Source organism: Amblyraja radiata, chromosome 14 (assembly GCF_010909765.2).
Source record: "Amblyraja radiata isolate CabotCenter1 chromosome 14, sAmbRad1.1.pri, whole genome shotgun sequence".
Classification (NCBI taxonomy): domain Eukaryota; kingdom Metazoa; phylum Chordata; class Chondrichthyes; order Rajiformes; family Rajidae; genus Amblyraja; species Amblyraja radiata.
In genome coordinates this window covers 18498892-18511525 of record NC_045969.1, presented here as the reverse complement: position 1 = coordinate 18511525, position 12634 = coordinate 18498892, and the positions used below count along the sequence as shown (strand labels likewise).

At 40.1% G+C, this 12634-nt stretch overlaps 1 protein-coding gene across 1 annotated transcript in view; it reads left to right on the top strand.

Annotated features, from left to right (window-relative positions):
- The window catches only part of impg2 (interphotoreceptor matrix proteoglycan 2), a 70612-nt gene that overhangs the window by 18202 nt on the left and 39776 nt on the right, over nt 1-12634 (top strand). The window contains exons 6-9 of the mRNA XM_033033500.1: nt 45-76; nt 679-737; nt 1847-1974; nt 8460-8612. Coding sequence (XP_032889391.1) covers nt 45-76; nt 679-737; nt 1847-1974; nt 8460-8612 — 372 coding nt within the window. The remainder of the gene's footprint in view (nt 1-44; nt 77-678; nt 738-1846; nt 1975-8459; nt 8613-12634) is intronic.

Sequence of the window (12634 nt, the reverse complement as noted above, 5' to 3'; positions counted from 1 at the left end):
TTGTTTTTCCTCATATTCCACTGAGAATGTTATTTCCTCCCTAGAAAGTATCTCTACAGATGGAAAATGTAAGTAGGTAAGTTGATTTCTATAGAATACATTTTCCATTGTTGGCAGTATATTAAATTCTTATATTCAAATTAAGGATCAGTCATCACAGAAAAATTAACCACATATTCTCTGATTCTTTTTTGTAAGTTCAACCCATGAAGACTTGTGCTTGTAAGTCCACATTTCATTCTGTTCCTTAGAACATGCAAATATGCTTTGTCGAAATTAGGCGCTTTCCTTTGCGGGGGAAAAAACGATATTCAGTACAAATTGTCTTGTATTGCTAACCTTAAATAGTGCCTGCAGAATTAGCTACCCCTGGTACTTTCCAATATTGGTACCAATTAAGTCAAACGTCAGGAAGGGTGTCCAGTGGGTCCCCAGCAATCATTGGCAAATATTTACTCTTGAAATCTAAAGCTTTTATTCCACCACAGATTTGCAATTGTACTTCGTGACTTCTGGTAATAAACACGCCTGTAGGAAGTTCTTCACCATATTACTTTAACAAAGGAATTAACTTCATGTGGAATGAAACGGTCATTGACTTTGTCAAAATACATTGTACAGCTTGATGTATCCTTATACATATGTGATAAGTGTTAAATATCAATTTCCTTTTTCCAGTCTAGAATCAATCACAACCACAAATGCAACATCATCAGAAAACAACTTTACGCTAGAAGGTTTGTAAATTTATTGGTCAACGTATTGTTTTAAATTGCTTTAGCAGTGAGACCTGGATAATCAAATTGATTTTCATGAAAGTGATGACAGCTGAGCTACCTCTCCAGAGAAAGAGTTTATTTTTGTAAAGAGACATATACTAAGACTTTTGTTCTCTCTAGTTTGATGCTTTGGTTCTGAACGTCTAGTAGGCTTCACTTCTGTAAACTTCATTATGGTTTCCTGGTCTCTCAAAGGGATGAAGATGCAATAACAACTACCTTGTTAAATACTGTCCCTGAATTTTATAAATTCACAAGTCTAAATAATGTAAAATATAATGTAAAGATAAGATTCACTAAAATGTTACCAGGGATCAGGAACAAAGGGACTGGAGTTATTCTCCTTAAAGCAGAGAAGCTTAAAATACAGTTTGACACAGGTTTTTGGCAGCACAGTGGCACAGCTGGTAGAGCTACTGCCTCGCCATACCAGAGTCCCTGGTTCGATCCTGCCCAAAGGTGCTGTCTGCGTGGACTATGCACATCCACCTGGTGATTGCATGAATTTCCTCCAGGTGCTTAAGTTTCCTCCCACAATCCAGACATGCAGGTTTACAGGTTAATTGGCCCCTATAAAATTACCCCTAATGTGCAGGGAGTGGATGAAAAAATGGGAATATGTAAACCGTGTGTGAACAGGTGATTGATGGTCGGCATGGACTTGGTGGGCCATAGGACCTGTTTCCATAAACCTTTCAGAATCTTAAACAGTTCTATCTTTGAACTTTTCATAATCATAAACCGTTTTGATGAAATAAATGAGGAGAAAGTTTCTGGTGGAAGTGGCTAGATTAAAGATGATTGTCAAAAGAATCAGAATCAGAATGAGGATTTTCAGTGAATTAGGTAAATATTTGAAGGAAAACATACATACGTTGAATGTATATGGCATGTGGAAAGAGCAGGGGACTGAATCTAATGAGTACAGTCACAAATGGACCAAATTGCCACCACCTATGTATATAGCATGTCATTCTATGAATCTCTGATCAACTGACATATTCATCTTATAGAAAAATCTTAATTGTTTGCTTTTGATGTATATTTATTTCCTGAACCATTTCTAGAGTTATGTAATAATACTCATGGGCTAATGACTTCAAAAGCTCTAAATATTGAAAAATATTTTATTCTAGCTGCTGAAAGAATTTCCATTGATGGTATTAACATCTCAGTAGAAGGAAATGAGAACACTGTAAGTCTTGTTTTACCAGATTGTTTTAATGTTATAATTTGGAATTTAGAGAGATGAAGGGTAATAAACACGTTACAATGTTCTGTTTATCAGTCTTTGATTATAGCCAAAGACTGGGGATGTTTTAAAAGCTAGAATATATATTAAAAGTTGGCGTTGCACATCCCTTCAAGTTGCTTCAAACACTACCCTTTCATTAGCATTGATATTACAAGGAATTACATCTGCACTGCTAAGCAACTAATCTACAGAAAGTGTGAAATGTGCTCTTTCTCAAGATTTTTTTCACCCGGTGCTTTGAAAGGAACCTTGGCTGAACATTGGCAAGACTGTCGCAGCCACCACAAACAAGGTGGGCTGAATGGCCTGTTTGTGTACACTCTGTATTTTGAGATGTTCAATAGCTTGCAATACTTGAAAACAATACTTTCAAGGCATTCACTAAAGATTAATTCTTGTAATATTATGGAAGATTATTATAAAACAGAATGAAATATATAAATTCAGTTTTGTTATTATGTTAGGTGTTTTTATTTACTTTAAATAAGCACTCAACAAATATTCACAGACTTTTTATCATTAATATGAATGAAAATAAATATATTTAGGGTTTTGTGGACAGAGACTTTGCACTTCACTACTTTTGATTTTGAAGGACCTATTTTCACCTGTAATTCATTTTAAAAAGAGGAATAGGTAAAATGGCAATAGCCAAAATGCCATATACCACCAGTTATGTTGTCCTTGCTTTTTGCCTTTCTCCAAGTCGGTAGCAGTGAGGATGATAGACAAGCCAGTGCCTTCACAATCTTTAATGGCCATCTCTTTTATCTGCAGCATGCCTGGGCTTGAATGGAAAAGCTTATTCAGTGTCTGTAATCATGATATGGCAAATGGTCTTTTATCATCCATCCCTGACTTTGAAAAGCGTTAGAATAAGCATCGCTCTAGACCATGATTTAAGAATGCCTTATTGGGAAGTGAATATACACTACAGAGGTAATGAAAGACAGTCTGACAAAATTGAACATGGGACTGCAAGCACAAAAGCCAGAATTGCATTTTTGGCCGCAATATTGAGGTCTATAGAATTGTGCGGCAGAGAACAGGTAATCAAAGGAATGTTAACAGTTTTGGATCCTTGCCCAGGTCCGATCTCACTAGCATTGCATTTTCAAAACCATTAAAGATTAACAGTATCTCAGCAGAAGATAAACAGAATAAATAAATTGCAAATTCAAAAGCTAAAGGTCCCATTAATCTATATGATTAAAAGTCTCATCTTGACCACTTCCAGTCTGCACTGTATATTAATTTTAGATAAAACCCTACCATATGTTGCTATGATTTTGGCCATCTTACAGTCCTCCTCCACTGAGCAGGCCCCGAGGATTTTTCCCATCGATGAAAAATAAAAAAGATATGAGTGTTTAAAAAAAACCTTGAGATACTCTTGCCTGTCAATCACCGCGATGGTGGTAACACCCCTTCCGGAGGGGGCGGGCAGGACTATAAAACCCCGGATGCCTGCACATGACTCAGTCACTCTGCAAGATCGTGAGAGAGAGGGCATGACTCTCATTCTAGGCTGTGAATCAACTGAACTGTGAGTTTGCAATGTACTTGCAATAAATGATTTGTAAGCCCTTAGTGAAAGTGCAATGAGCCGTTTGGCTTGTCCTGCCCCGTGCCCCGTGCTTGAAACTGCAATGGCAATGGAAGTGTAGTGAAGTGTAGTGAAAGTGCAATGAGCTGTTTGGCTTGGCCTGCCCTGTGCTTGAAACTGCAATGGCAATGGAAGTGAAAATGCAATCAGCTGTTTGGCTTGAAACTTGAAATAGCAATGGCAGTGAAATGAAAATGCAATGAGCTGTTCGGCCTGCCCTGTGCTTGAAACTGCAATGGCAATGGAATGCAATGAGCTGTTTGGCCTGTCCTGTGCTTGAAACTGCAATGGAATTGGAAGTGAATTGAAAATGCAATGAGCTGTTTGGCCTGCCCTGTGTTTGAAATGAAATGGAAATGAAATGAGTTGTTTGGCCTGCCTGAAACCACTAATTTCGGCCCACAAGGCCCCTATTAGCCGAGAAACCAGTCCATTTTGCCTAAAATGCCCATATTAGCCCAGGAGGAGCATTTTGGCCCAAAAGGCCCGTGCCAGGCCAGAAAAAGTCCAGAAAAAGTGCCTTTCACTGAGATTTTTCATCCTTTTTTTTTTTTTTAAGCCATTTCGGCCCATCAGGCCTGTACTGGCCCAGGAGGAGTCCCTTCGGCCCATCAGTAAGTATTCCCCTGCGAGTATTAAACCTCACACCAGTATTTTTCTCCCTCCCTTCATTTGCTCCCTGTGAGATCCAGGCCAGGATAGACTTTCCTCCTTCATTGCTGTGATCTGCAGAAAAATATGAAAAATGTCTAAAATTGATTCTCCACCCTCTCCCCCTTCTCTCTCACACAGTCTCTCACCTGTTTTGGGCAGAATTTCTGGCAGTTTCTGAGCTGCCAGCCCACCAGGCCTGAGTGACTGAGCTGCCAGCCCACCAGGCCTGAGTGACTGAACTGCCAGCCCACCAGGCCTGAGTGACTGAACTGCCAGCCCACCAGGCCTGAGTGACTGAGCTGCCAGCCCACCAGGCCTGAGTGACTGAGCTGCCAGCCCAAGAATCCATTTGGCCCACAATGTCCATGCTAGCCCTCTGGAAACCAGTCCTTTCGGCCCACAACACCCATACTAGCGTTTCAGAAAGCCCCCCCCCCAACTGGCCAGCAATATTGGAATTGGTGGAGAGGTGGAATATTGCATTGGGGGACCAGCCCTCCCAACGGGTCCCACTTAGTCTAGTATCATTTGTAAATGGTGGTCCATTGCCAACATTACTTGAAGCCATTGTGCTCTTCGTAATAAATTCAGACATATTGGCATGAAAAATTGACTTCAATATCATGGCCAAAAATGCAATTCTGGCTTTTGTACATTCTGCCCCATATTCAATTTTATCCGTCCATATCTTTTGTGTGTGGCTGCAGTGTATATTTCCTTCCCATTACAGTGTTTTGATATCCAATGGGGCTTTGGGTCTAAGGGGCTAGCACCACAATGAAAGGACTAGCATCAAAACACTGGAGGTCAGATACCAGCACACCTAATCTCTCACTCCACTAGTAACGCACTGCTGAATTTACAGATGATTCCAGATCTTAGCAGGGTCCTTAAATCTATGCCTGCTGTGGTTGATGTATCTAGTTTCTAAAGTTTCATAAATCCATTTCCTCAGTATCTACCCTTTCAACCCCTTTCAAAAACAATACACTGTAGATTTGTAGCTAGTCCTCATCTAATTTTAAATTTCATCCCTTTGAAATAGAGGTTAATATTTTATTTGTCTTCTAATTGTTAGCTGTATCTGCATGTTACCTTTCTACGTTTCATACACTCCAAGACCCCTCTATGAATCAACCGACCATAGTGTCCTCATTTGAACAATAATCCTCAGTCTGTACTGAAGACTTTATGTCCATTGAGTTAATTTATTGAAATCCTTCTGTGGACTCTTTGTCTTCCTCACAACGTTTTCCCACTTACCTTTCTATCATCAACCAATTTGGTTATGTGCATCCAGTCCCATCATCTAAGCCATTAATACGAATTGTAAATAATCAAACCCTGGGAGATAGCCCGGTAGTTACCTCACTAGTTCCATTTTACCAATTTGAAGTAGACCCATTAACCAATCTCTCTTTCTGTTCATCAGCCAAACTATATATGTCAATATATTTCTTCCACACAGTGAGCTCATAACTTGCACAGTAATCCTATCAAATACCTCTGAAAAACCAAATACACTACATTTATTAGTTCCCCCAATCCTTCCTTGCTACATCCCCAATAAATTGGCATGAACACAATATCCCTTTCATGAAATCATTTAGCGCCTTTTTGTGTGTGTTTTATAATTAAATAAATGTTCCTTAAGAATTCGTTAAGATTTTGAACTTTTTCTCAATGACAGATAACTGGTCTAAAGTTTCTCGCTTTCTACCTCCCTCCTCCTTTGATTTGTGGTATCTGTGGTTTTCTAATCTGCGTCTTTTCAGGATTTGTGGACAAACAATCATTATCTATCAACTTTGCTCAGAATTCGTTTTTTTCTTTTTGTTCCTCCCTCCGTATTGCCTCCGGACCTCTGCCTATAATTGCAATGGTTTGTGTGCCCTCTACCAGGTCATTTCTTTCTACAAATGTGTCTGCAAATGCTATCGACCAGCCAACTTATACAAAAGCTGCTTCAAGTCTTCATTAGATTTTCATTTTCTCTTTGAGTGGCTCATTTTGCCACCTTCAGTTTGTTAAAACTTGTTTCATGGTATTTTGACCATAGGCCTTCTTTTAATTAATTAAAATAATTTTAACTTTATTAATTCCCTCAGGTTTATCATACGTTCTGACAAGTGAGGGATGTAAAACACACAAATTTGATCAGCCCTTGAAAGCTTCTCAGCTTTTTGTTGTTGTTTGTTGCTTTCATATTTGTGGTAACTGTGAAGTTTATCTGGTTTGGCTGAACAACGCTACAGTGGTTAGAAGACTCTGTAGTCAGAGGGACAGACAGGAGATTTTGTGGCCACAAATGGGTCTCTAGGATGGTGTATGGCTTCCCTGGCTCCAGGATCCAGGATGTCTCAGATTGGCTGCAGAATATTCTCATGCGGGAGGGTGAGCAGCCAGAGGTCGTTGTCAACATCAGTGGGTAGGAAAAGCAGTGAGGTCCTGAAGAGTGAATATAGGAAGGCAGGAAAGAGGTTAAAAAGCAGGACCTCGAGGGTGGAAGTTTCTGGATTACTTCCAGTGTCATGTGATAGTGAGCGCAGGAATAGCAGGATAGACCAGATGAATACGTGACTCAGGAGCTGGTGTAGGGGGCAGGGTCTTGGGTTTTTGGATCATTGGGATCTATTCTGGGCGAGAGGTGACCTGTACAACATGGACAGTTTATACTTGAACTGGAGGGTGACAAATATCCTAGGAGGGAGGTTTGCTAGTACTACTCGGGAGGGTTTAAACTCGATAGGAGGCAGATGAGAGATTGGGAGAATTGGATTTTGGTGGGTACATGATAAAGAGAGGGGAAAAATCAGTGATTTAAACTGCATTGACTTCAACAGGTATGGAAGATGAACTTGGCATGGATTGGCTTGGGGGACTAGGATATTAGAGCGAAAAATGGCAGAGCGGAGGGTGACACTGGCAGCTCAATATTCCAGGGTATATATGCTGCAGATGTGATGGAGGTGCAGGTAATAGAGGAGAGGGGATTTTGGCAATGCTTTTGACAAGGGCCCGCATGGTAGGCTGATTAGGTTAGAGCAGAAGGTTAGAGCGCATTGGATCTAAGGTGATCTAGCCAATTGAATTTAAAATTAGCTTAGAGGAAGGAGTCAAAAGGTAGTTGTGGAGGATTGTTTTTCTGATTGGAGGCCTGTGACCAGTGGAAGTATGCAAACAAGATCACAGGAACTAGTGGTGGTTAAGTTCATTAGGTAGATGAAGGTTATCAGATGATCACCAGCTTATCTGTTTTATATCCCCATTTTAGATTCAAATTTGTTTGTCATTGATGTAGTTGGAAATACGTTATTATTGCCACACATTATATCAAATAATATGATTATTTTATTCATATATTATTGAACAAAATAATCATATTATTCTTTTGATAATATATACATTATATTTTATATTATCCTATGCATTATTATATCTCTTTTTGATTCATGTAAGGACATGGAAACCAACATCAATAAACTGAGAGTTTTGCTGCATAATAGGAATGGGACCTTTCATTGGACTTCTATGAACAGCAAAGTTTCAATTAAATGGATGCTGCAGGATTATGTTCCATATGATGCTAATTTGTAGGGGAAAATGGCATATTTTATCCAAAAATCAGCAAGATGATAATCAAATGACCTTCAGTTAAAAACAATATACATTTTAATATTCCATTGGCAGCATAATTAGTACTTTGGGGTGGCAACATTGTTCTACATTGGCAACAGCAAAAATAATTTATGTTCCAATGACCTTGACACCGTTGTCCACATTAATTCCAGACCAAAGAGCCAATTTGTGCTGAGGAGCCTATCCCCATTAAGAATGCCTTAGAATTTCTCCAAAGGTTTTTTCAGATTGGTACTTGGAGACATCGGAAAAAGCCGACTTTCATTCTTTAATTTTGCCTTGGACTAAATCCAGGTTCCAGATAATAAAGCACAGTGTACTAATGTTCTCTATTAATCCGCTCCCCGAGGGTCCTGCATGTCATCAGACTAGCCTTACTGTTCAAGTATCTCTATTCTATTTTACTCTGTTATAATATCTCCTCTGTATTCATGTCAGAAATATATGGGGTAGTTTGATTTATGTTGGGTCAGATAGTAATTAATAATTTTCTGCATTTTGGTAATTTATTCCTACACCCTCACAGACCCCTGGAGAAACTGAACAAGTTACAAAGAAGTCATCAAATCAAATTGTGGAATTCTTTATCCAGCTTGCTGGGGAGAATTATACTGGAGAGGAACTCTCTGATCCAGCTATGTGGGATTATCAGAAACTGACTGATCATGTCCATGCCAAGGTAAACTTAATGAAAGCCTGGAATGAAAGCCTGGAAAAGTGGTTGTCTGTGCCAATCAATGTTAGTATTAAACTTAGTCAATTTATAAGCAACAACAACCACAATATATTGTACATAATGAGATCTTAGAATGAGTTGACATCCAACGGCACTGCTCATGCTGGGTAGAAAGGTAAGTGCTTGAAATAATAATAACACCATATCTTTATAGCACATGAGTGCAGTTGGGTGCAACCTTAGAAACTTGCTGTACTAAGTTTAATTAGACTAAAATAAACTTGTTTTTTGGGGGTGTTTTACCTATTGTTGGGTACAAATCTTAAAATAAATTAGAATTCTTACATTGGTGAGGAGAATTTTTTGTTGAATCGAAAATGATGCGTTTCCTCTTGTGGGAAAATCTAGCCCACCAGTCACTGGGTCACCAACTTAATTCAGAGATGAGGTGAAATGCTTTTACCACATAAAGTTGAGAATCTTTGAAACACTTCCTCCACAAAGTGGGTGGTGGTAGCAGAGTCCATGAATACTTTTAAGGCTGATGTCCAATAGACACCAGAAAAGGAAGTAGGTGAAAGATTAAGAGTCGAGAGTGTTTGATTGTCAAATGTACCGACAACAGAACAGTGAAATTCTTACTTGCAGCAGCAAAACAGGCCTGTAAACACAATACGCATAGATAACATATTATAAACAAAAACTCTGTGAATTAATAATCAAATTTCTGCATGTAGATGGGAATCAGGTTGCGATAAGATCACACATAAATGACAGAACAATTCAAAGGGCTAAATGGCCTTATTCCTGCTTCTCTGTTTGTTATTACCAACTTTATAGCCCAACACTTTTGTCAATGTTTCTTGCTGTAATGCTTCACCCTAGAGTGAAGATCACACTCCAAGTCAAATGAAAAACTGTTCAACATATATCGCCTCCTCTCCAGACCCAGATTACCCCAACTATAATTGCGGAGCTGCAGTAGGCAGATAACACGTGTGCAGGCTTACAGTTTTGAGTAATCATCAACAAATTCACAGACAATTGAGCCTTAAGGGCCTGTCCCACTTACGTGTCCTTGGCACGCAAATTACACGACCTCGTGGTCGCGTTGAGCCGAGACGGTCGAGCGAAGGTCGGGCGCGATTACATGCGTATGCACAGCCGTCTGGACCACGTGATGTTATTTGAGGATGGCCACAAAGCTGGAGTAACTCAGTGGGACCGGCAGCATTTCTGGAGAGAAGCAATGGGTGACGTTTCGTGTCGAGACTCTTCAGTCTGAAAAGAAGGGTCTTGACCTGAAACGTCACCCATTACTTCTCTCCAGAGATGCTGCCGGTGCCGCTGAGTTACTCCAGCATTTTGTGGCCATCTTCAATTTTCTTGGCCCCGCTCTGAGAGTAGAAGTGGGGGCGGATCCAGACTGCAACGGCCGTGAGCCCCAGGCCGAGCTCGGCGATCGTTTGCCTGCTTCTGCTGCTGTTGAAGGTGAGACGTTGCGTCGCGCCAGGGTCTTGGGCCTGTCCCATTTTGGCCGTCAGTTCCGCGACAGGCTGTTGGTACGCAAAGATTTCGATCACTACAAACATTTCGGAGCCCCACGCGATGTCGCACACAACTACATACCCCTCCGTGCTTCTAAGTGGGACCGGGCCTTCGCGGCCATACAATGCCCGTGCGCCTCAACGCGACCACGAGGTCGCGTAATCTGCGTGCCAAGGACACGTAAGTGGGACAGGCCCTTTACTCTCAACATCTGCAAGGCAAAGGTCTTCTCCCAACTTGACCCTTGTATAGCACCACCCGCCAGCAATGAAGGTCTATGATGAGAAATGATGACCACTTCCCATATTTCATGAGTCACCTCCCAGTGAAGGCAGATATTGATGATCAAATTCGGCATCATGTCCAATACATTCATGCAGCATTTGGCAACTGAGGGGAAAAGTGTTTGGAGATCAAGGCCTCAAACATTGGTCAACTGGACAGCAGCTATCTCTGCCTTCCAGTATGTTTGTGAATTTTGAACTACCTAGACATCAGATAGATATCACCAATATTCTCTTGTAAAATTCTCTGCATCCACAGGCATAATTACCAAGGTAATTCTCTCCCAGGCTATCATTCCCATCACTGAGGCTCTCATTGCATTCAGTCAGCCCCCTTAGGCAGGCCCTGGGATTTCTATGCATCACATCAGATTCTCAAAGCAGACACTGTTTTTCAAGCATACCAAATGAATGGAGGATTCAAGGAATCATCAAAGCCTCTTGGAGTTTGTATGTTTTCCCCAAAACCTGCGTGGGTTTCGTCCGGGATCTCCGGTTTCCTCCCACACTCTAAAAACGTACAGGGTTGTAGGCTAATTGGTTTGATATAATTATAAATTGTCCCTAGTGTGTGCAGGGAAGTGTTGCTAGTACTGGGATCGCTGGTCGGCGCGGACTCGATGGGCCTGTTTCTTCGCTGCATCTCTAAACTAAATTAAAGAATTAGTTCTGCAAGACAATGACTGATAGAAGTGACATTTATTGTAATCAACTTATTTTGACAAACATTACAACAACATTGAAAAACACCACAAAGTATTTCATCTTAAATAAAATATCAAGCCGAAGACCACCATTCTGTTAATCAGGTGCTCTCCAAGAGGATTTTCAATGATTCCAGGTTGTGTCATATGTCTTCTTTCACATAAGCTAGAAGAAAATAATAGTCAAACTATATTGTATTTTTTTCATTTGAGGAAAGTTTTTATCAATTAGTAGTTTATTTTTGTAGTTTAGATCATTGTTTTGGTGCAAACTGGGCCTAGTGACCCAGATTTAAAATGTATTGAGAGATGCAAACAAGCTATCAAATTAGTTTGCCTTCACTGAACAATAAAAGTGTGTGAATTCCTTCCATATTCCCTACCTTATTTCCTACCACTATTTTGGAGTCATTTTATTTTCTAACTTTAGATGGGTGGGTTAAGAACAACGTGAATAGGCTTATCTTTTAAATATAGCAGCAAAAGGCAGTTCAACCTCAGCAGGATTCATAGAATAAAAGTCTGTAAACAAACACACACATTGTTGACTGACATGGCTGCCCTATTTACTTATTTCCTTCAGTGCTCTAAAGCCCAGGGCAACATAAATCATCACTACTTTGGAGGAAGAAAAGTTTCCTCAAGTTTGTTGTTACTTTTGAATAAATGCACACATGCGTGCAACATATTACCTTTATTTTCCTAGGCTATGCTGGCATAAGCGTAACAGTGGATGTTGAAATAAGTCATACAATGGAGAAGTGAAGTGAATGCTTTAAGTCTGACGCAGAGTCTGGATGGTATACATAGGTCACCAGAAAATCTGTTCATTTGCACATGTACATTTACGAGGTTGGCAATATAGCCTAATACTTGTATTAAATCTGGCTGGTGGCATTGTATGTAACAAAAATAATGATTTGAATTTGCTCCAATCATCCAGATGCAGACTTAAAGTTTAATTACAATGCTTATGAATCATGAACCTAAAGTACTTCTGCCACAGGGTAGTGCGTGATTCCTGACCTTTACGTCTGTTGTTCTGCTTGATTTTCATGTTAGTCCAATGTTGTCACATTGTTCCAGGAAATCTGAATATCTGCCTGAATGAAACAATTAGAAAGATTCTTCTTGACGCATTGGTACTTCAAGTAAGAAGTGAAGACCTTTGCCTGTACGGATAATATTGAGTGACTTGAATTTGTGTCGCATGTTTCACTAACTCAGCTGGATCCAAACCAACAAAGAGTTGCTCTCCTGTGGGAAGTACTCCAGGTCATTTTGTGATCCACACGCTCCCACAGACGGTGGTGTGATAGAGACCAAATGGTTTGTTTTACTAAGGTGATTGAGGGATAGGTAGGTTCAGTGATACCAGTGATAGTTACCACTCTCTTCTTCAAAGTAATGCCATGTGATCTTTAACATTCACCTCAGTGTATGGAATTTAACATTCTATTTAATGCATTAGAAACATAGGAAATAGATG